General features: G+C 38.6%; 1 protein-coding gene across 5 annotated transcripts in view; it reads right to left on the bottom strand.

Moving 5' to 3' along the window:
- The window catches only part of LOC105484506 (axonemal dynein light chain domain containing 1), a 192775-nt gene that overhangs the window by 30171 nt on the left and 140105 nt on the right, over positions 1-22499 (bottom strand). For all 5 annotated transcript variants that reach the window (XM_071076277.1, XM_011746195.2, XM_011746192.2 and 2 more), the window contains 3 exons: positions 20098-20205; positions 3566-3679; positions 591-695 (listed from right to left, as the gene is read on the bottom strand). In XM_071076277.1, the coding sequence (XP_070932378.1) occupies positions 591-695; positions 3566-3679; positions 20098-20205 (327 nt within the window). The remainder of the gene's footprint in view (positions 1-590; positions 696-3565; positions 3680-20097; positions 20206-22499) is intronic.

Below are 22499 nucleotides of genomic sequence, written 5' to 3'. Positions count from 1 at the left end.
GTCCTTAGGAGTATGTGCTTATTATCACAGCTCTCAACAAAGTCTACTAAATGAATGTTTAAAAATCAGTCAAATACTGACCAAGAGATTGTTAAACTAAGGAAAGAGATGAAATACTGATGTTAAAATGGGGTTTAGGCCGGGTGCAATGGCTCACGTCTGTAATCCCAGCACTTTGGGAGGCTGAGGTGGGTGGATCACCTGATGAATTCGGGAGTTCGAGACCAGCCTGGCCAACATGGTGAAACCCCATCCCTACTAAAAATACAAAAATTAGCTGGGCATGGTGGCAGGCACCTGTAATCCCAGCTACTCCGCAGACTGAGACAGGAGAATCTCTTGAACCCGGGAGGAAGAGCAAAACTCTGTCTCAAAAAAAAGAGGTTTAAAGATGAGAATGAGAAGCTTTTGTAAAGTTAAGGTGAAAATATGAGTTTTCCAGGAATTATGTTGGAAGAAAAATATCTCTAAAATACATAACTTAGGAACCCCTGGTCCCCTTGGAGTAGCTAAAAGTGATGTTAGCACCATATCATGTTTGTGCAATGTTAAATAGTGTTGAATTCCCTAGTTGGGTTTCAGATACATACCCAGGAAGACAACACATCTGTTTCAAATAGAGGTTTGGAATGAACATTTTCATCTTCTCCAATGAATCGAATTAGTTTTTCCTCCTCTGTAGATGTTGAAGGTTGCTAGAACACAGAAACCCGCAGACCTGTTAGCAAGCTGGTGGGTAACACAGTGGCACACCAGCAAGTTTCCTGGCACCATGTTGGAAGCTTACATTTTTCATTTGCTTTAATCACACAACAAGCATTTTTGAAGACTTTCACATAGCAAACGCTGTGAAAAACTGGTGGGATGGGGAGTGTGGACAACGGGATATAACTATGGGAAAAACAAAGAGGATTTCTTCCAGCTTCCAGGAACTGACAGTACTGTAGGAGAGATATATAATAAAATGAATAATTATGGTATAACATGATTACTGTTAGCATAAAAGTGTGTTCCAAAGGCTGTGCGCACCCAGAAAAGGGTCATGCATTCTTCCTAGGTACTTCAGGAATTACTAACAGAGAAAATGATATTTAAAGGCTGAACAGGTGCTGTAAAATAGAGAGGAAAGGGGCTGAACTAAGTCTACAGGTAGCAGCAGCAGTAGTAGTAGTAGTAGTAGTAGTAGTAGTAGCAGCAGCAATGGTTTTGTCAACAGAAAAGGGGTCTTATCCCAGACCCCAAGAGCAGGTTCTTTGATCTCACACAGGATAAAATTCAGGGTGACTCACAGAGTATAGTAAAGCAAAAGCAGTTTATTAGAAATTACTCTATTACAGAGGAGGGTATCCTCAGAAAGCAAGAGGAGAAATGCCCTTACATAAATATAATGCTTGCTTATATAGGAGATTAAGGCTAGGAATAGTGTACTTTATTATAAAGCCTGGTGATCAGCTTGTGACAGGCTATTAGCATTGTTATTCTTTAATGTAACTGTTGATTTCAGCAATAATTTATGAGTGTACTATCAGAGACGTATGAACCAGAAAAACTCCATCTTAAAGAGCAGCTGGGTACCATGAGGCTAAAACCTACTGGGCTGCCTCCCCAGATGCTTCTAAGTCATAGGATGAGATAAAAGGTCAGCACAAAATACAGGTCATAAAGACCTTGCTGATAAAACAGGTTGCAGTAAAGAAGCGGGCCAAAACCCACCAAAACCACAATGGCCACGAGAGTGACCTCTGGTCGTCCTCACTGCTATACTCCTATCAGCGCCATGACAGTTTACAAATGCCATGACAATGTCAGGAAGTTACCCTATATGGTCTAAAAAGGGGAGGCATGAATAATCCACCCCTTGTTCAGGATATCATTAAGAAAATGGGCAACCAGCAGCCCTTAAGTCTACTCTGTCTGTGGAGTAGCTGTTCTTTTATTCTTTTACTTTCTTAATAAACTTGCTTTCACTTTGGACTGCAAACTTGCCCTGAATTCTTTCTTGTGCAAGATCCAAGAACCCTCTCCTGGGTCTGAATCGTGACCCCTTTCCTGTAACAGTACCACTATCTTTAAAGTGAAACGCATTTTTAAACTGAGAATGCCTTTTTCCATTGACTCAATTCCTCAACCATAAACATCTTGTGATTAAGAGTGTCCAATTTCCTGGGAAATTAACCCAGTAGGTTTTGCTTTATCTGGACTTTATTCAAGATGGAGTCATTCTAGTTAAGACACCTCTGACAATTTCCATTTATTCTGTGCCTTCTATATACCAAACACTTTACCAGAAAGAAAACAGAAAATGATGATTGAAATAGGCTTAGGTGTTACATAATATTTTTGTTCTGTTGTCCTGCCTGTGCAGTGAGTAGAAGACCTAGTTCAGAGCCTGGAGTCATGCCAACACTTAAACTATATACAGAGAAGAAACACATCAGAGAAGTAAATTAAGACATCGTAGAGAGTATTAGGCAATCATGAGTTTTAGAAGCCAAAGACAGTAGTAGTCAATCTAAGAATTAGCAAGGACTCTTGTGCCAGACTTAACTGGGTTTGAATATTGGTTCTGCCACTTACAGCTATATGATTTTGGGTAAGTCAGTCAACCTCTCTGAGCTTCAGTTTTCTTATCTGTAAAATGGGGGCAATAATATATACCTTGAAGTTGTGTTGCATAGATAAGAGATAATATGTGCAAAGTATATCACTCATGACAGGCACTCAATTTTTGGTAATCCTTGTATTATTATTACAAATGTCCCAGGAAGGGCTTTTATTACTACAAATGCCCCTGCAGGGGTTAAGACAGGGTGAAGGGAGGAGAGGTCTGGTGATGGGCCTGGGAGGAGGGCAAAAGGCAGCTCAGAATGGGAGCTGAAGAAGTGGAAATATGGAGTTTCAAAGTGTTATCTGAAAAATGTGGCAATGAAGGGCTAAAAAAATAGCACCAGAATGAGAGGTAGGTTGTGTAGTTAATGGTAATGTAGGTATAAATGAGGCTAATGGAAAATGGCTGGATTTAGAAGGGAAAAGGAACATCCCTTCCTCTGAAAATAAAGTGACAAAGATAAATATTTCTGCAGGTTTGGCTAAATCTATATGAGAAAAAGAAGGAAACTGAAGAGTTCACTCCAGACCACCTACTTCTATTCTCCACTGTGTGTGTGTCTCTCTCTATATATATAATTTCCCCCACTATATATATATAATATATATATAAAGGGTCCAGGCATGGTGGCTCATATCTGTAATACCAGCACTTTAGGAGGCCGAGGTAAGACGATCACTTGAGACCAGGAGTTCAAGACCAGCCTGGGCAACATAGCAATATCCCATCTCTATTTTAAAAATTTTAAAAATTAGCTAGGCATGGTGGTGCATGACTGTAGTCCTAGCTACTCAAGAGGCTGAGGTAGGAGGATCATTTGAGCCCCAGAGTTCGAGGTTACAGAGAGCTATGATGACACCACAGCACTCCAACCTGGGTGACAGAGCAAGACTCTGTCTCTAAAACATATATGTATGTATGTATATAGGAGGAAAAACAAATACCAAATAATCTTACTTCTTCTGCTTTCTCTCTATTTTCCTCCTGAAGTTTCCTATCCTCCTTACTTTCTTCTTCATCCTCTTGAAGAGACTCATCTATTTCAGGCTCAATGAATTCTTTTACAGCCTCCTGTGAGATGAAACAGTATGATGATTAAAGGATGTATATAAATATTAGCAATTATTTGTTCAAAAATATTTAATGAGCACTAATCCTGCAACTGGGTACTGTGCTAGTGACAAGGATACAAAGGTTGATAAAAATAGTCCCTGTCCTTAAGAAACTTATAATTTCATGGACAAGAATATACAATGAATGCATATAGTCACATAGTAGGAGCACCTGATTTAGACAAGGTAGGGGACTGGGTAAAAGAGGGAGTTGGTCAGGAAGGTTTCCTGAAGGAGATAATGTTTGAGTTTTTTCTTGAAGGATGGGGAAGGAAAAGAAGGAGCTCTGGGCAGAGGATGTTGTATGTACATGATTGGTTCTGAGAGAGCCTAGTTCAATAGGACAAAAACTGGGAGACAAATGAACAGGAGTGCAATCATAGAGAAAGGGCGAGACTGTCAAGCCAGGGAGATGATTGGCTCTTATCCTGAAGGCAATGAGGCTCTAATAAATTGATTGATTTGCTTTGCATTTCAAAACAATCATTCTAGCAACAGGAGACTAGCTTTAAAGAAGAGGAAGAAAGGGAAGGAGAGGAAGAGAAAAGGAGCGTGAACAAAATAGCAGTTGCTGGAATGAAGAGAAGGAAAAGGAAGATTTAAGAGATATTTAAGAGGTAAGTCCGAGTGATTGACTGGATGGACACGGGATGGTTAGGGAAAAGGTACATCTTAAATGACAGTTTATAATTTAGACCACTAGAGAGATGACAATGCCATTCACAGAGACAATGAACAAAACTAGATAAACAGGTTTGGAGAGAGAGATGAGTTCAGATTAGGCTGTGAGGGTTTGAGGTACCATTGAGATATCCAAGAGAAAATATCCAGCAAGTAGCTGAATATATGGAACTGGAGTTTAAGATGAAAGAATTTGGGCTAAAAATAGAGATCTGACAGTTATCTGCATTTAATTAAAGCCAAGAAAGTAAATTGTATCCTAAAGGCAAACTTGTGAGGTAGCCAGAGAATCAGACAGTAACCCAGTTACATAAAGTGCTAGGGATCTATGGAAAACAGTGTGGCGATTCCTTAAAGAACTAAAAATAGATGTACCATTCGATCCAGCAATCCCACTCCTGGGTATCTATCCAGAGAAAAAGCAGTCATTATATGAAAAAGATGATTGTACACGCATGTTTATAGCAGCACAATTCACAATTGCAAAAATATGGAACCAACCCAAATGCCCATCAATCAATGAGTGAATAAAGAAAATGTGGTATATATACACCATGGAATACCACTCAGCCATGAAAAGGAATTAAATAATGGCATTTGGAGACTGTTATTCTAAGTGAAGTAACTCAGGAATGGAAAACCAAATATTGTATGTTCTCACTCATAAGTGGGAGCTAAGCTATGAGAACACAGAGCCATAAGAATGATACAATGGACTTCAGGATTCAGGGGAAAAGGGTGGGAGGTGAGGAGGGATAAAAGACTACACATTGGGTACAGTGTACACTGCTTGGGTGATGGGTGCACCAAAATCTGAGAAATTATCACTAAAGAACTTACTCATGTAACCAACTATGACCTGCTTCCCAAAAACCTATTGGGAAAAATAAAAGGAATGATGTTCTGATGCAGGCAACAATGTGGCTGACCTTTGAAAACACTATGCTAAGTGAAATAAGCACAAAAGGGCCAGGTGCGGTGGCTCAAGCCTGTAATCCCAGCGCTTTGGGAGGCCGAGACGGGTGGATCACAAGGTCAGGAGATCGAGATCATCCTGGCTAATACAGTGAAACCCCGTCTCTACTAAAAAAATACAAAAAACTAGCCGGGTGAGGTGGCGGGCGCCTGTAGTCCCAGCTACTCGGGAGGCTGAGGCAGGAGAATGGCGTAAACCCGGGAGGTGGAGCTTGCAGTGAGCTGGGATCGGGCCACTGCACTCCAGCCTGGGCGACAGAGCGAGACTCCGTCTCAAAAAAAAAAAAGAAATAAGCACAAAAGGCCACATATTGTATAATTCCATTTACATGAGATGTCCAGAATAGGCAAATCCATAGAGCCAGAAAATGTGTAGTGTTTCCAGGGCCTGAGAAGAAAGAGGAAATGGGAGTGACTGTTAATCAGTATGGATTTTCTTTTTGGGAATGACAAAAATGTTCTGGAATTGAATAGTGATTATCACTGCACAATTTTGTGAATATACTACAAACTATTACTGAATTGTACATATTACATGAATTGTATCTCAATAAAGCTGTTATTTTTAGAAAAATAATTTGGCCACTCCACATTGTATACATACTTCAAAACATCATGTTGTACACAATGAAAATACACAATTTTTATTTGTCAATTAAAATAAATAGGAAATTGCTGCCTCAAAAAAAATCAGATGAAATCAAAGCCTATACTCAAGGAAAACAATAATAGATTTTCAAACCTCTGAAAAAAAATAAAATATGCTAGGGAAGAAAGAGGAGCCTGAAAAGGCAGCCAGAAGTAGCCTCTGAAATATGAGAGGCCACGAGGAAAGCCAAAAGAGAAGAAAGAAGGAGTCATCAGTGTTGAACACCTCAAAGGAGTCTACTCATAGAGATTTAAAACCATCCTCTGGATGTTTACAGCACCAATATTTATAAAAGCAAAAGCTAGCAATAAGCTCAATGCCCACAACAGGAAAATGCATAAATAAATTATGGTGTAAGCCATATAACAAAATACTTTATAGCAATGTTAAATTATGCTATAGAAATATGTATATAGTATAGAAAAATAGTCACAATGTATTAGGATATTTTTACAAAACGAAAATACTTTTTTCTTGGTAATATTTTTGCTGTAAAATATTTGAACACTACAGAGGAATTAAGAATCTTAACGCTCAAAGAGTTAATAATTTCTATCAGTTTGCTGAATATTCTTCTAGAATGCTTTTTGCACCTATAAACATTTTAATATAAATAAGATAATATAACTTATATTCTATAATCTGCTTTTCTCAATAATATATCATGGATTATATTTATTTAACTACTTAAACATCTACTTCATCTCATAGAACTCCATCATTTCAATGTACCATATTGTATTTAGCTAATCTCCTACTGATCAATATTCATATTGTTTCTAGTATTTTGCTATTATACTATGCTGTAATAAACATTCTTTTACAGCTATATCATATACTAGAATTATCAAAAAGACTACAAAAGTTATATTTAACCTATTTAAAGAAAGAAGAGAGTGAAAATATGAGCAGAGAGAGAAAGATTACAAAAATGCTCAGACCTGAAAAAGAATCAAATAGGACTTCAGCAATTTAACTGTAAAACTCAACAGAAAGGTTTAATGGCAGATGAAATTCAATTGGAGGGCAAATTAGTGAACTGGATGGTAAGCCAGAAAAATTATTCAGGATGCAATGCAGAGAAATAGAGAGATAGAGAATATGGAAGAAGGTTAAGAGACATGGGGGATTGATTCCAACACACGTTCATTTAGAGTTCTAGAAGGAAAGAAGAGAGCAGAGTTGATGGGTGCAGCACACCAACATGGCACAAGTATACATATGTAACAAACCTGCACGTTGTGCTCATGTACCCTAGAACTTAAAGTATAATTAAAAAAAAAAAAAAAGACAGCAAATGCAGTAGAGGCAATATTTGAATAGACGATGACTGAGAATTTTCCAGATCTAACAAAAGATACCAAACTAAAGATTCAGGAAATCAAGAGAATCCCAAGCAAAATTTTAAAAGAAAAGAAAATCCATCTCCACATTAATCTGAGCAAAGACAAAAAGATGATCTTAAAAACAGTCAGAGAGAAGAGATGAATTAACTTCAAAGAAACAGACAGTTGGATTCTCAATGGTCAGTTCAGTAACAACAAAAACCAGAAAACAGTAAAAATAATAATGATGTGCTGAGATAAAAGAATACCATCCTAGAATTAATAGCATACCCAGCAAAAAAATGAGGGTGAAATAAAGGCATTTTCAGACAAATGAAAACTGAGTTTGCCACCAGGAGATCTTCACTAAAGAAAATTCTAAAGGTTAAGGCAGAAGAAAAATAACCCAAGGTGGATATCTGAGACTTCTGAAGAAAGAACAAACAAATTAACTTACAAATCAGCTCCAATGCCAGCATATTTCTTAGAGGTAAATCACTAAAGGCATTCCTGCTAAAGTCAGAAGCAAGAAAAGGATGCTTGTTATTTCCACTACTATTTAATATTGAATTGGAAGAATTACTCAATACAATTAAACAAGAAAAAGCAACTAGAAGTATCTATCAGATTGAAAAGAAAGAGGTAAAACTATCCCTATTTGTAGGTGATTTGATTAAGTATTTAGAAAACCCCAAAGAATCCACTGAAAAACTACTAAAAACAGTAAGAGGAGGAGCAGCAGGAGGAGGAGGAGAAAAAAACACAATATGAGAATTTAGTAAAGTCACAGCATATAAAATTAAAACAAGAATGGTGGTGAACATCTGTAATCCCAGCACTTTGGGAGGCTGAGGCAGGAGGATCACTTGAGCCTAGGAATTCAAGCCAGCCTAGGCAACATAGCAAGACCCTGTCTCTATGAAAATTTAAAAATTAGCCAGGCATGGTGTCATGCACCTATAATCCTACCTACTCAGGAGGCTGAGGTGGAAGAATTGCTTGAGCACAGGAGGTCAAGGCTGCAGTGAGCCATGACTAGACCACTGAACTCCAGCCTGGGTGACAGAGTATGATCCAATCTCAAAATATAAAACAAAATTAAATTAAATTAAAATACAGAAATTAATTATATATATTATATATACACATAGTTACTAGTTAGAAGATATAATGGAAAAGAATGTCTCATTTAAAATAGCAAAAAATAAAATACTCAGGCATACACCTAATAAATGTACAAAATGCAAACAAGTAAGACATGATTGACAGGCATAAAAGTAGACATCCTATATTCCATATTCTTGGATAAGACAATTCAGCATCATAAACATGTCTGCTCTAAGTTAATATATAAATTTAATATTATACTGGTTTTAAAAAGTCATATTTTTAAGAACTAGATTATAAAGTTATATAGAAAAATAGCCAGGTGCAGTGGTGCACACCATAGTCCCAGCTACTCTGGAGGCTGAGGCAGGAGGATCACTTAAGCCCAGGAGTTTGAGACCAGCCTAGGCAACATCAAGATCCCGTCTCTAAAGAATAAATAAATAAATAACTAAATAAATAAATAAATGGAAGAATAAGTAGCAAGAATAGCAATGAACTGTCTGAAAAAGATCCACGAAGAGAGCTGGTCCTACCAGATATGAAAATGTATCATAAGAAAGTCAAACCATCCCTGTTTGCAGATGACATGATCCTATATCCAGAAAACCTAATTGTCTCATCCCAAAAGCTTCTTAAGCTGATAAACAACTTCAGCAAATCTCAGGATACAAAATCAACGTGCAAAAATCACTAGCATTCGTATACATCAACAACAGTCAAGCCGAGAGCCAAATCACAAACAAACTCCCATTCACAATTGCCTCAAAAGGAATAAAATACCTAAGGAATATAGCTAACTAGGGAGGTGAAATATCTCTAAAAGGAGAACTACAAACCACTGCTCAAAGAAATCACAGATGACACAAATGGAAAAACATTCCATACTCATAAATAGGAGGAATCAATATCGTTAAAATGGCCATACTGTCAAGGGCAATTTATAGATTCAATGTTATTCCTATCAAACTACCATTGACATTCTTCACAGAACTAGAAAAAACTATTTTAAAATTCATATGGAATCAAGAAGAAGCCTGAATAGCAAGGCAATCCTAAGAAAAAAGACCAAAGCTGAAGGCATTACACTACCCAACTTCAAAGTATAGTACAGGGCTACAGTAACCAAAACAGCTTGGTATGATACAAGAACAGACACACACACCAATACCTAGAAATAAGACTTCACACTGACAAACCATCTGATCTTCAACAAAGCTGACAAAAACAAGCAATAGGGAAAGAATTCCCTATTCAATAAATGGTGCTGGGATAACTGGATAGCCATATGGAGAAAATTGAAACCAGAACCCTTCCTTATGCCATATACAAAAATTAGCGAAGATGGGATTAAAGGCTTAAATGTAAAACCCAAAACTATAAAAACCCTGGAAGACAACCTAGGCAATACCATTCTGGACATAGAAATGGGAAAAGATTTCACAATGAAGATGCCAAAAACAATTGCAACAGAAGCAAACATTGACAAATGGGATCTAATTAAATTAAAGAGCTTCTGGACAATAAAAGAAACTATCCATAGAGTAAACAGACAACCTACAGAGTGGGAGAAAATTTTTGCAAACTATGTATCTGACAAAGGTCTAATATCCAACATCTACGAGGAACTTAAATTTACAAGCAAAAAACAACCCATAAAAAAAAGTGGGCAAAGAACATGAACAGACACTTTTCAAAAGACATAAATGTGGCCAACAATCATATGAGAAAAACCTCAACATCACTGATCATTAGAGAAATACAAATCAAAACCATAATGAGATACCATCTAACACCAGTCAGAATGGCAACTATTACAAAGTCAAAAAATAACAGATGCTGGCAAGGTTGTGGAGAGAAAGGATCACTTATACACTGTCGGTGGGAGTGTAAATTAGTTCAGCCATGGTGGAAGACAGTGTGGCGACTCTTCAAAGATCCAAAGACAGAAATGCCATTTGACCTAGCAATCCCATTACTAAGTATATACGGGAAGGAATATAAATCATTCTATCGTAAAGACACATGCATGCACATGTTCATTGCAGCACTATTCACAACAGCAATGACACGGAATTAACCTAAATATCCATCAATGATAGACTGGATAAAGAGAATGCAGTACATATACACCATGGAATACAATGCAGCCATAAAAAGAATGAGATCATGTCCTTTGCAGGGACATGGATGGAGCTAGAGGCCATTATCCTTAGCAAACTAACACAGGAAGAGAAAACCAAATACTACATGTTTTCCCTTTTAAGCTAAATGATGAGACCACATGGACACATAAAGGGGAACAACACGTACTGGGGCCTTTAGGATGGTGGAGGGTGGGCAAAGGGAGAGGATCAAGAAAAACAACTGAAGGGTACTAGGCTTAATACCGAGGTGATGAAATAATCTGTACAACAAACCTCCATGACACAAGTTTACCTTTGTGACAAACCTGCACATGTACCCCTGAACTTAAAATAAAAGTCAAAAAAAAAAAGAAAAAAGAAAATGTATCATAAAGCCTCAATAATTAAGATATTGTGGTAATGACCCATTAATAGACAGATCAATAGAAAAGAACAGAAAATCAAAAAATAGACTTAGGTTGAATACAGTTGTTTTCAAACGTTGGAAATATTATAATATGGAAGACAAATCAGCCCTGTTCATATTAACCACAAAAGACTGAACTAGGACCAGTAGGTAGAAAAAGCTAAAGCTACAAGGAGACATTACATTTAGTTCAATAAAAGAATTAATGTTCTAATACTCAGCGCTCACCAAAAATGAATGGAGTCTTTCTGAAAGTAGTTCTCTGTCACTTCAGATATTCAAACTTAGGCATAATGATTAAGTATGGATATTATATTAAGATTCATCATCAGATAAAAGAGAAGATCATCATGGTGGATGGGAGGTAGGACTAGATTGTAGCTCTGACTCAGATGGACAGAGCAGTGTGTGGAGGCTCGCATCAGAAATTTTAGCTCCAGAATGACTGCAACAACAAAGCAGGAGTCCCAAGAGGACCTACAGACCCTCCAAAGGGAGTAGACTGCTCCTGTAGGACCCAGGAGACACCCCAAATACTGTGAGTGCTGAAACTGTAGAAGTGGGAAGGGGAGACCCTCTGCTCCCAAACACACCCCCACTGGGAAAACCGAAGATCTAGTTTGCAAGAGAAGTTTCCAACCTTACCTGGAACTGAGTCAATTTAGAGAGCTGAGCAAAATACAGGAGTAGAGGAAGCAGCAGGAAAGGCGCTGGGAGCTCACTGGGTCCCCAAGCAGGCCATTCCTGCCTGGCACCAAGGGACCCTTCAGAGGGCGGCCAGAGGTGCAGGGGAAAACGCCACAGGGAGAAGGAAGTCTCCAGCTGAACTTTGTAACAATTTGAATAGGGCAAGGTGCCTCCTGGCCAGAACTCAGGGGAGGGTGTGAATCCAGCATGCAGACTCCACAGGTGGAAGAAGAACCAAAACCCTTTTCTTTTGCTGAGAGGCAGGTAACATGGGACAAGTTCTCAAGCCCTGCTTGCCCACTGCCTGGAAACAGCCTCAGGGCTGTTAGTGGGGGCATGGTGAGAATAAGACCTGCCCTTCAGATTGTGTGGAGGCTGGGTGAGATCTGTGACTGCTGACTTTCCCCTACTTCCCTGACAACCTGCATGACTCAGCAGAGGCAGCCATAATCCTCCTACGTACATAACTCTACTGACCTGGGAAACTCACCCCCATGCCCCACAGCAGACACAGCAAGACCTGCCCAAGAATAATCTGAGCTCAGACCACACCTAGCCCTGCCCCCACCTGGTAGCTGAAGACAAAAGGTGGGTAGGGTATGTGAAGACATATACTCTTGGGAGTTCTGGGGCTCTGCCCACCACCGGTTCCTCTCCATACTATCACAGCTGATGCTCTCTGGAAAGTGCCACCTCCTGGCAGGAGACCAACCAGCACAAAAACACAACATTAAACCACCAAAGCTAAGAACCCTCACAAACTGTTTCACCCACGCCGCCACCTCCACTAGAACAGGTGCTGGTATCCACGGCTGGGGAAGCCATAGACAGTTCACATCACAGGACTCTGTGCAGACAACCCCCAGGACCAGCCCAGAGCCAGGTAGCCTTGCTGGGTGGCTAGACCAAGAAGAGAGATAACAATCACTGCAGCTCAGTTCATAGGAAGCCACGTCCATAGGAAAAGGGGGAGAGTAGCACATCAAGGGAAAACCCCATGGGACTAAATAATCTGAACAAAAGACTTCAGCCCCATACCTTCCCTCTGACAGAGCCTACCCAAATGAGAAGGAACCAGAAAACCAACTCTGGTAATATGGCAAAACAAGGTTCTTTAACACACCCAAAAAATCACACTAGCTCACCAGCAATGGTTCCACACCAAGAAGAAATCCCTGATTTACATGAAAAAGAATTCAGGAGATTAGTTATTAAGCTAATCAGGCAGGCACCAGAGAAAGGCAAAGCCCAATGAAAGGAAATCCAAAAAATGACACAAGAAGCGAAGGGAGAAATATTCAAGGAAATAAATACCATAAAGAAAAAGCAAGCAAAACTTCAGGGAAATTGGGCACACTTACAGTACTGCAAAATGCTCGGGAAAGTCTTAGCAATAGAATTGAACAAGTAGAAGAAAGAAATTCAGAGTTTGAAGACAAGGTCTTTGAATTAACCCAATCCAACAAAGACAAAGAAAAAATAAAAAGAAAATATGAACAAAGCCTCCAAGAAGTCTGGGATTATGTTAAATGACCAAACCTAAGAATAATTGATGTTCCTGAGAAAGAAGAGAAATCTAAAAGTTTGGAAAACATATTTGGGGGAATAATTGAGGAGAACTTCCCCAGCCTTGCTAGAGACCTAGACAAGCAAAAACAAGAAGCATAAAGAACACCTGGGAAATTCAGCACAAAAAAATCATCGCCTAGGCCATTGTCTTCAGGTTATCTAAAGTTAAGATGAAGGAAAGAATCTTAACAGTTGTGAGACAAAAGCATCAGGTACCCTATAAAGGAAAACCTATCAGATTAACAGCAATTTTCTCAGCAGAAACCCTACAAGCTAGAAGGGATTGGGGCCCTATCTTCAGCCTCCTCAAACAAAACAATTATCAGCCAAGAATTTTGTATCCAGCAAAACTAAGCATCATATATGAAGGTACAGTCATATATGAAGATACAGTCTTTTCCAGATAAACAAATGCTGAGAGAATTCACCACTCCCAAGCCACCACTACAAGAACTGCTAAAAAGAGCTCTAAATCTTGAAGCAAATCCTGGAAACACATCAAAACAGAACCTCTTTAAAGCATAAATCACACAGGACTTAGACAACCAAAAAAATTTAAAAAGCAGAAACAAAAAACAAAGGCACACAGGCAACAAATAGCATGATGAATGGAATGGTATCTCACATCTCAATACTAACATTGAATGTAAATGGCTTAAATGCTCCACTTAAAAGATACAGAACTGCTGAATGGATAAGAACTCACCAACCAACTATCTGCTGCCTTCAGGAGACTCACCTAACACATAAGGACTCACATAAACTGAAATAAAAAGGTGGGAAAAGGCATTTCATACAAACAGACACCAAAAGCGAGCAGGGGTAGCTATTCTTGAATCAGACAAAACAAACTTTAAATCAATAGCAGTTAAAAGAGACAAAGATGGACGTTATATAATGGTAAAGGCCTTGTCCAACAAGAAAATATCACAATCCTAAAATATATGCATCTAACACTGGAGCTCCCAAATATATAAAACAATTACTAATAGACCTAAGAAATGAGATAGACAGCAACACAATAATAGTGGGGGACTTCAATACTCCACTGACAGCACTAGACAGGTCATCAAGACAAAAAGTCAACAAAGAAACAATGGATTTAAACTATACCTTGGAACAAATGGGCTTAGCAGATATATACAAAACATTTTACCCAACAACCACAGAATACACATTCTATTCAACAGTGCACAGAACTTTCTCCAAGATAGACAATGTGATAGGCCACTAGATGAGCCTTCATAAATTTAGTACTCTCTCAGACTACAGTGGAATAAAATTGGAAATCAACTCCAAAAGGAACCTTCAAAATCATGCAAATACACGGACACTAAATAACCTGCCCCTGAATGATCATTCGGCCAAAAACAAAATCAAGATGGAAATTAAAAATTCTTTGAACTGAACAACAATAATGACACTACCTATCAAAACCTATGGGATACAGCAAAGGCTGTGCTAAGAGGAAAGTTCATAGCATTAAATGCCTATATCAAAAAGACAGAAAGAGTACAAACCGACATTCTAAGGTCACACCTCAAGGAACTATAGAAACAAGAACAAACCAAACCCCAACCCAGCAGAAGAAAGGAAATAACCAAGATCAGAGTAGAAGTAAATGAAATTGAAATAAACAAACAAAAAAAAATACAAAAGATAAATGAAACAAAAAGCTGGTTCTTTGAAAGGATAAATAAAGTTGATAGACTATTAGCAAGATTAACCAAGAAAAGAAAAGAAAAAATCCAAATAATCTAACTAAGAAACGAAACAGGAGATACTACAACTGACTCCACTGAAATACAAAAGATTATTCAAGGCAACTATGAACACTTTTATGCACATAAACTAGAAAATCTAGAAGAGATGGATAAATTCCTGGAAACATACAACCCTCCAAGCTTAACTCAGGAATAATTAGATACCCTGAACAGACCAATAACGAGCAGCAAGATTAAAATGGTAATTTAAAAATTAACGACAACAAAAAAGTCCAGGACCAGAAGGATTCACAGCAGAATTTTACCAGACATTCAAAGAATTGATACCAATCCTTTTGACACTATTCCACAAGATATAGAAAAAGGGAACCCTCCCTAATTCATTCTATGAAGCCAGAATCACCCTAATACCAAAACCAGGAAAGGATATAACCAAAAAAGAAAACTACAGACTGACATCCCTGATGAACACAGACATTAAAATCCTTAACAAAATACTAGCTAACTGAATCCAACAACATATCAAAAAGATAATCCACTGTGATCACGTGGATTACATAGCAGGGATGCAGGGATGGTTTAACATACACAATTCAATAAATGTGATATACCACATAAACAGAATTAAAAACAAAAATCATATGATCATTTCAATAGATGCAGAAAAAGCATTTGACAAAATCCAGCATCCTTTAAACCTTTAAACTCTCAGCAAAATCAGCAAACAAGGGACATAACTCAATGTATTAAAAGCCATCTATGACAAATCCACAGCCAACATAATACTGGATGGGGAAAGTTGAAAGCATTCTCTCTGAGAACTGGAATGAGACAAGGATACCTACCCACTCTCACCACTCCTCTTCAATATAGTACTGGAAGTACTAGCCAGAGCAATCAGATAAGAGAAAGAAATAAAGGACATCCAAACTGGTAAAGAGGAAGTCAAACTGTCACTATTTGCTGACGATATCATAATTTACCTAAAAAACCCTAAAGACTCTCCAGAAAGCTCCCACAACTGATAAAAGAATTCAGCAAAGTTTCTGGATACAAGATTAATGTACACAAATCAGTAGCTCTTCTCTACACTAACAGCAACCAAGCGGAGAGTCAGATCAAGAACTCAACCCCTTTACAATAGCTGCAAAAATAAAAAAATACTTAGGAATATACCTAACCAAGGAGGCAAAAGACCTCTAAAAGGAAAATTACAAACACTGCTGAAAAAAATCATAGATGACACAAACAAATGGAAACACATCCCATGCTCATGGATGGATAGAATCAATATTGTGAAAATAGCCATACTGCCAAAAGCAATCTACAAATTCAATGCAATCCCATCAAAATACCACTATCATTCTTCACAGAATCAGAAAAAAAAAAAAATTCTAAAATTCATATGGAACCAAAAAAGAACCCACATAGCCAAAGCAAGACTAAGCAAAAGGAACAAATCTGGAGGCATTGCACTACCTGATTTCAAACTATACCATAAGGCCATAGTCACCAAAACAGCATGGTACTGGTATAAAAATAAGCACATAGACCAATGGAGCAGAATAGAGAACCCAGAAATAAACCCAAATACTTATAGCCAACTGATCTTCAACAAAGCAAACAAAAACATAAAGTGGGGAAAGGACACCCTTTTCAATAAATGGTGCTGGGATAAATGGCTAGCCACATGTAGGAGAATGAAACTGGATCCTCATCTCTCATCTTACACAAAAATCAACTCAAGATAGATTAAGGACTTAAATCTAAGGCCTGAAACTATAAAAATTCTAGACGTAACATTGGAAAAACCCTTCTAGACATTGACTTAGGCAAAGATTTCATGACCAAGAACCCAAAAGCAAATGCAATAAAAACAAAGATAAATAGCTGGGGCTTAATTAAACTAAAGAGCTTTTGCATGGCAAAAGGAACAGTCAGCAGAGTAAACAGACAACCCACACAGTAGGAGAAAATCTTCACATTCTATACATCTGACAAAGGACTAATATCCAGAATCTAAAACAAACTCAAACAAATCAGCAAGAAATAAAACAAACAATCCCATCAAAAAGTGGGCTAAGGACATGAATAGACAATTCTCAGAAGAAGACATACAAATGGCCAACAAATATTTGAAAAAAAGCTCAACATCACTAACAATCAGGGAAATGCAAATCAAAACCACAATGCAATGCCACCTTACTCCTGCAAGAATAGCCATAATCAAAAAATCAAAAAACAGTAGATGTTGGCATGAATGCGGTCATCAAGGAACACTTCTACACTGCTGGTGGGAATGTAAACTAGTAGAGCAGCTATGGAAAATAGTGTGGAGATTCCTTAAAGAACTAAAAATGGAACTACAATTTGATCCAGCAATCCCACTACTGGGTATCTACTCAGAGAAAAAGAAGTCATTATAGGAAAAAGATACTTGCACACTCATGTTTATAGCAGCACAGTTCACAATTGCAAAATCATGGAACCAACCCAAATGCCCATCAAACAAGTGGATAAAAAACTGTGATATATATACACACACACACACATATACACACACACATATATACATAAATATACACACCATATATAATATATATTATATATACCATATTACATGTAATATGTATTGTTATATTATATATATTACATATGTAATATTTTATAAATATATGTGTGTGTGTGTGTGTGTGTGTGTGTGTGTGTGTGTGTGTGTGATGGAATGCTACTCAGCCATGAAAAGGAATGAATTAACAGCATTTGCAGTGACCTGGATGAGATTGGAGAATCTTTTTTGGGGGGGGAGGAGACAGAGTCTCACTCTGTCACCCAGGCTGAGTGCAGTGGCATGATCTCAGCTCACTGAAGCCTCCGCCTCCTGGGCTCAAGAGATTCTCCTGCCTCAGCCTCCTGAGTAGCTGGGACTACCGAAGACTCTTATTGTAAGTGAAGTAGCTCAGGAATGGAAAACCAAACACCATATCTTCTCACTGATACATGGGAGCTAAGCTATGAGGATGCAAAGGCATAAGAATGATACAATGTACTTTGGGGACTTGGGGAGAAGGGTGGGAGGGGGGCAAGGGATAAAAGACTACAAATAGGGTGCAGTGTATACTGCTCGAGTGATGGGCGCACCAAAATCTCAGAAATCACCACTAAAGAACTTACTCATGTAACCAAACACTACCTGTACCCCAGTAACCTATGGAAAAATAAAAAATCAAAGTTTGTTGTCAGACTCATGCAAGGTTAAATCCAATCGCCTTTAAATTCCCTTCTGCTCTCAAGTCTCTGATTCTGTATAGTTCTCGGATTTCTTCCTAGATCTGATATGCCAAGATCATGTCCGCGGTACTTCATTAAGTTTCTCAAAGTATACTATAATTTACAACTTATAATCTTGATAAAATCATTCAGTGGTTATTTCACAATAATTCTGGCCAAGATCTGGACAGCGTACTAAAATGAATATTTGTTAAAAGTGAATAATTTAGAAAGATGATGTTTCTTCAGTGTTTAAATGTAAAAAAAAAAAGTTTCATAAATGTGTACATAGAACCTTCCCCTTCTTTCTCAGACCCCAGACACTGACATATAGGCCATCAGATCATACCTATATAGTATGACTCTGATAACAATGGGAGTTTCTTCAGAATTTACTGGAGGAGAACACCTTCAAAGAGGCTGAAATACAAACAAGAGTTGAGTTTGTGATGGCACATGATATTCACTGATTTGAGATTCTTGGTAAGCAGGTGGTAAACACTCCCAACCTGTAGTCGAGAAAAGATAGGTACTGATATATAAATAGAGAAGTATATGAGATGCTTTTTAAATTCTACCTTTAATGATGTTCAATAATAATCTTTTATCTAAGCCATTATTCTTCCTGTTTTACATCTTCTTTTTTTTCAATCCCTGATGATAAGGTATAGATAATAGGTTACCTAATAAGGATTTACCGGCCGGGCGCGGTGGCTCAAGCCTGTAATCCCAGCACTTTGGGAGGCCGAGACGGGCGGATCACGAGGTCAGGAGATCGAGACCATCCTGGCTAACACGGTGAAACCCCGTCTCTACTAAAAATACAAAAAACTAGCCGGGCGAGGTGGCGGGCGCCTGTAGTCCCAGCTACTCAGGAGGCTGAGGCAGGAGAACGGCGCAAACCCGGGAGGCGGAGCTTGCAGTGAGCTGAGATCCAGCCACTGCACTCCAGCCCGGGCTACAGAGCAAGACTCCGTCTCAAAAAAAAAAAAAAAGGATTTACCTAATATTATACTTCAATCCCTGATAATAAGGTAACACTGGAATAGGTAGCGTGTACAAATGAGAAGTGAAAGCAAGCCAAGGACAGAATATCAACATTTAAGAGGCAGACAAGGGTGAAAGTCTAAAACAAGGGTGAAAAGAAATAAAGAAGCAGGAGAAAAACCAGGACACTTTTGTCTTGTGAAGACAGGTTGCAAAAGGAGTGAATGGTTAAGAGAGCCAAATGCTACAGAGAAGCCAGGTTAAATACAGAATTGAAGATACTTGGATCTGGCAATAAGGTGACCTTATAGAGTTAAAACAAATTGATTATGATGGAATGGAAAGAGAGAAAGTAGCAGCAGGGAGACAAGGTCAAGGGACACACTTTTGAGGATGGGAGAAATGACTATGTTTTAGATGGATAAAATGGAACAATTAGAGAAGACATTAAAGAGGCAAAAGAGAGAAGCCACTGAACATGGGATTAAGTGCTCGAAGGAAGAAATAACCTTGGACGGAAAGACTGAGACTGGAGGGGAGGGAAAAGGGTGAGCACAGAAGCAGATGAACCTGAGGATATGCCTCACAAAGTGGCAGGGAGCTTCTACCTGAAAACCATTCTTTCCTTTATAAAATCACCTGCTAAAAACATGACGCAAAATGCCGAGTGGATGATTCTCTTCCTTAGAGGGAAGAAGAGCTGTCAAAGATCTTGATCAGAACTAAAATTCTCATATGTTAGGGTAAATGAACAAGGATTCAGAACATTGATTGGAAAAAGCTGTGAACCTTATCTACTGAAATACAGGAATAACCTGAATAATAACCAACGCTAACATGTGGCAAATACCTCTTCAAGTAGCTGCTCTATTTCTTCATATGTCAATAATGTAATTTTTCTGCCTTTGATATTAGAAAGGAGGCAAGAGCATGTGTTGATCCATTCATAACATTCTTTCTGAAAAGAGATAAAAGATTACAAGCAGAAAAAACCAGCATATTTATTCACTCACTGCTATTGAGGAACTGCTAAATACAATTCCTCTAAACATAACTACATTCAATTAACTTTATATCAGTTCAGTTCAAAGATATGTGCAGAGGTGACTGGGTATTAACACAGACCTAAATCATATTCTCTCTTATTGACAGGGTTTGGGATCTGGGTTGTAATGGGACAGGGTGTAGTGAAGTGCCATAAAAACAGATACAAAAAGATTGTTTTATTTACTAATGTCTAAATGGCCTCCTAATAAATTTTATGCAACTGAACAGGTCAACTGTGATTGCATAATAACAATAGAAGTAGCAAACACCTACCTTGTACTTAATTATATGTCAGACTCTGTTCTAAGCATTATGCATATATTAACTCATTTGATCCTCAATATGAGACATTACCTATTATTATCCTCATTTTTTAAGATGAGGAAACTGAGAAATTGAATAGTTAAATGTCTTGCTCAAGGTCACAAAAATAGTTAAGTATGATGTTTGGATTCTAATCTAGGTGGTCTGTGCTTAACCACTAAAAAAAATCCCTCTACCACTAATAAAGTGAATGAATAAAGATTTGAGACCCTTTTGGAAAAGATGCTCACCTTCTATCTATTGAGATATGGGAAAGGTCTATAGCAGGTTTTAATCACCTAAGGTAAATAGTTAAACTGTATTTACTTTACCAAGATCTCCTAACAGCTAAGAGCTGGTTTCAATGTTTAAAAGGTACATTATTCCTTATTAGTTAATAAAAGCCCTGAGAACTAGGACATGTTATCCTCTCTGGGAACAGAGATCTGATCACTCTAGCCAAAAAACAGCAGCGTGTGGTGAAATAATGACCCACTGTAGGCTCCTGAAATCAACCACGATGAGCAGTAATATACCTTATATTTCTCTCATTATTAGCCTTTTTTTTTTAAAGACAGGATCTTGCTCTATTGCTCAGGCTGGAGTGCAGTGGAGCAATCTCAGCTTGGCACAACCTCTGCCTCCCGGGTTCAAGGGATTCTCCTGCCTCAACCTCCTGAGTAGCTGCGAGCACCCACTATCATACCGGCTAATTTTGTATTTTTAGTAGAGATGCAGTTTCACCACGTTGGCCAGGCTGGTCTCCAATTCCCGACCTCAGGTGATCCACCCGCCTCAGCCTCCCAAACTGCTTGGATTACAGATATGAACCACCGCACCTGAACCCTGTCCAGCATCATGCAAATCTCCTTGGCTGGAAAGGAGCCCAAGAAACATTAGCTGGTGGGAAACTCTCACTAATGTCATCCAAATATCAGTCTAGTAGGTCAAATGCTAGAAGGTGGCACAAGCCACACAGCATTACCATAGAGCCGCATTAGACAAGGCTTCTCTGGAAAACCATCTTCTTCTTTTCACCCTGTGGGATGTGGATGAGGCCACAGAAATCCCAAAGTCTGATGTCATAAAGATTCATGTACCACAGAGGTTTGTCTAGATCAGGGGAAGATGGTAGCAGTCCAGGATGGTGATGAATTTGAAATAAAAATAACCTTCATGAAGACGGAACTAACCATTTTTTTAAAGAGTACCTCAGTATGGTCTGCTAAGCCCCCTACCATAAACTTGCTTGATATACTCTTGAAAGGCCTCAGGCTTAGAGAAGAGGCATATCATTTTCTTAGCAGAAGAAGGTCTTTGTGTAGGCTCAGTTGCAGCCTTATCTCTGGTGTGAGAGCAGATTCTCAGCCTCCTCTGATAACACTCCCCCAGTTTATTTATCTGAAATCACTAGAAAACAGTTATTAAGTGAGAAAGAGTTTAACAGAGGACCAAAGTAGCACTAGTGGAAAGTGTAGGTCCTCAAAGAGATGGTCAGGTTATGGGCATCCAGTCAGGCGCTGGGGTGGCACAGGCAATGAATGGCCCATAGCACAAGGCTTCCACAAAATCTCATCTGGATGGTTTTATGTAAGTCCCTGAACCCTGAAGTGCCCTCAGGAAGGGCTCCTCATGATAGTGTCCTCCGTATGGCTACAGCCTTAACTTTTATAGGGAGATACACCTCAAAACATCTTGAAATCCTCATTCCAGATTGCCTTTATCTGAAAACCTGGTCTCACCACACAGAGCTCTCCCTCCTTTTAGGTAAATGAGGACTAAGTGTGTCATGGAGCTGGCCAGTGGGTCTCCACCACCATCTGTGGCAGGTCCAGCCTGCCAAAATCAGGATCCACACCACATCCTGGGGTGGACAGAAGGAGGGGCTAGTCCCAGCAGGTA

The sequence above is a fragment of the Macaca nemestrina genome, chromosome 1 (assembly GCF_043159975.1).
Source record: "Macaca nemestrina isolate mMacNem1 chromosome 1, mMacNem.hap1, whole genome shotgun sequence".
In the NCBI taxonomy this organism is placed as follows: Eukaryota; Metazoa; Chordata; class Mammalia; order Primates; family Cercopithecidae; genus Macaca; species Macaca nemestrina.
Note: the sequence above shows the minus strand (reverse complement) of the source record. Positions and strands in the feature narration are given on the sequence as shown.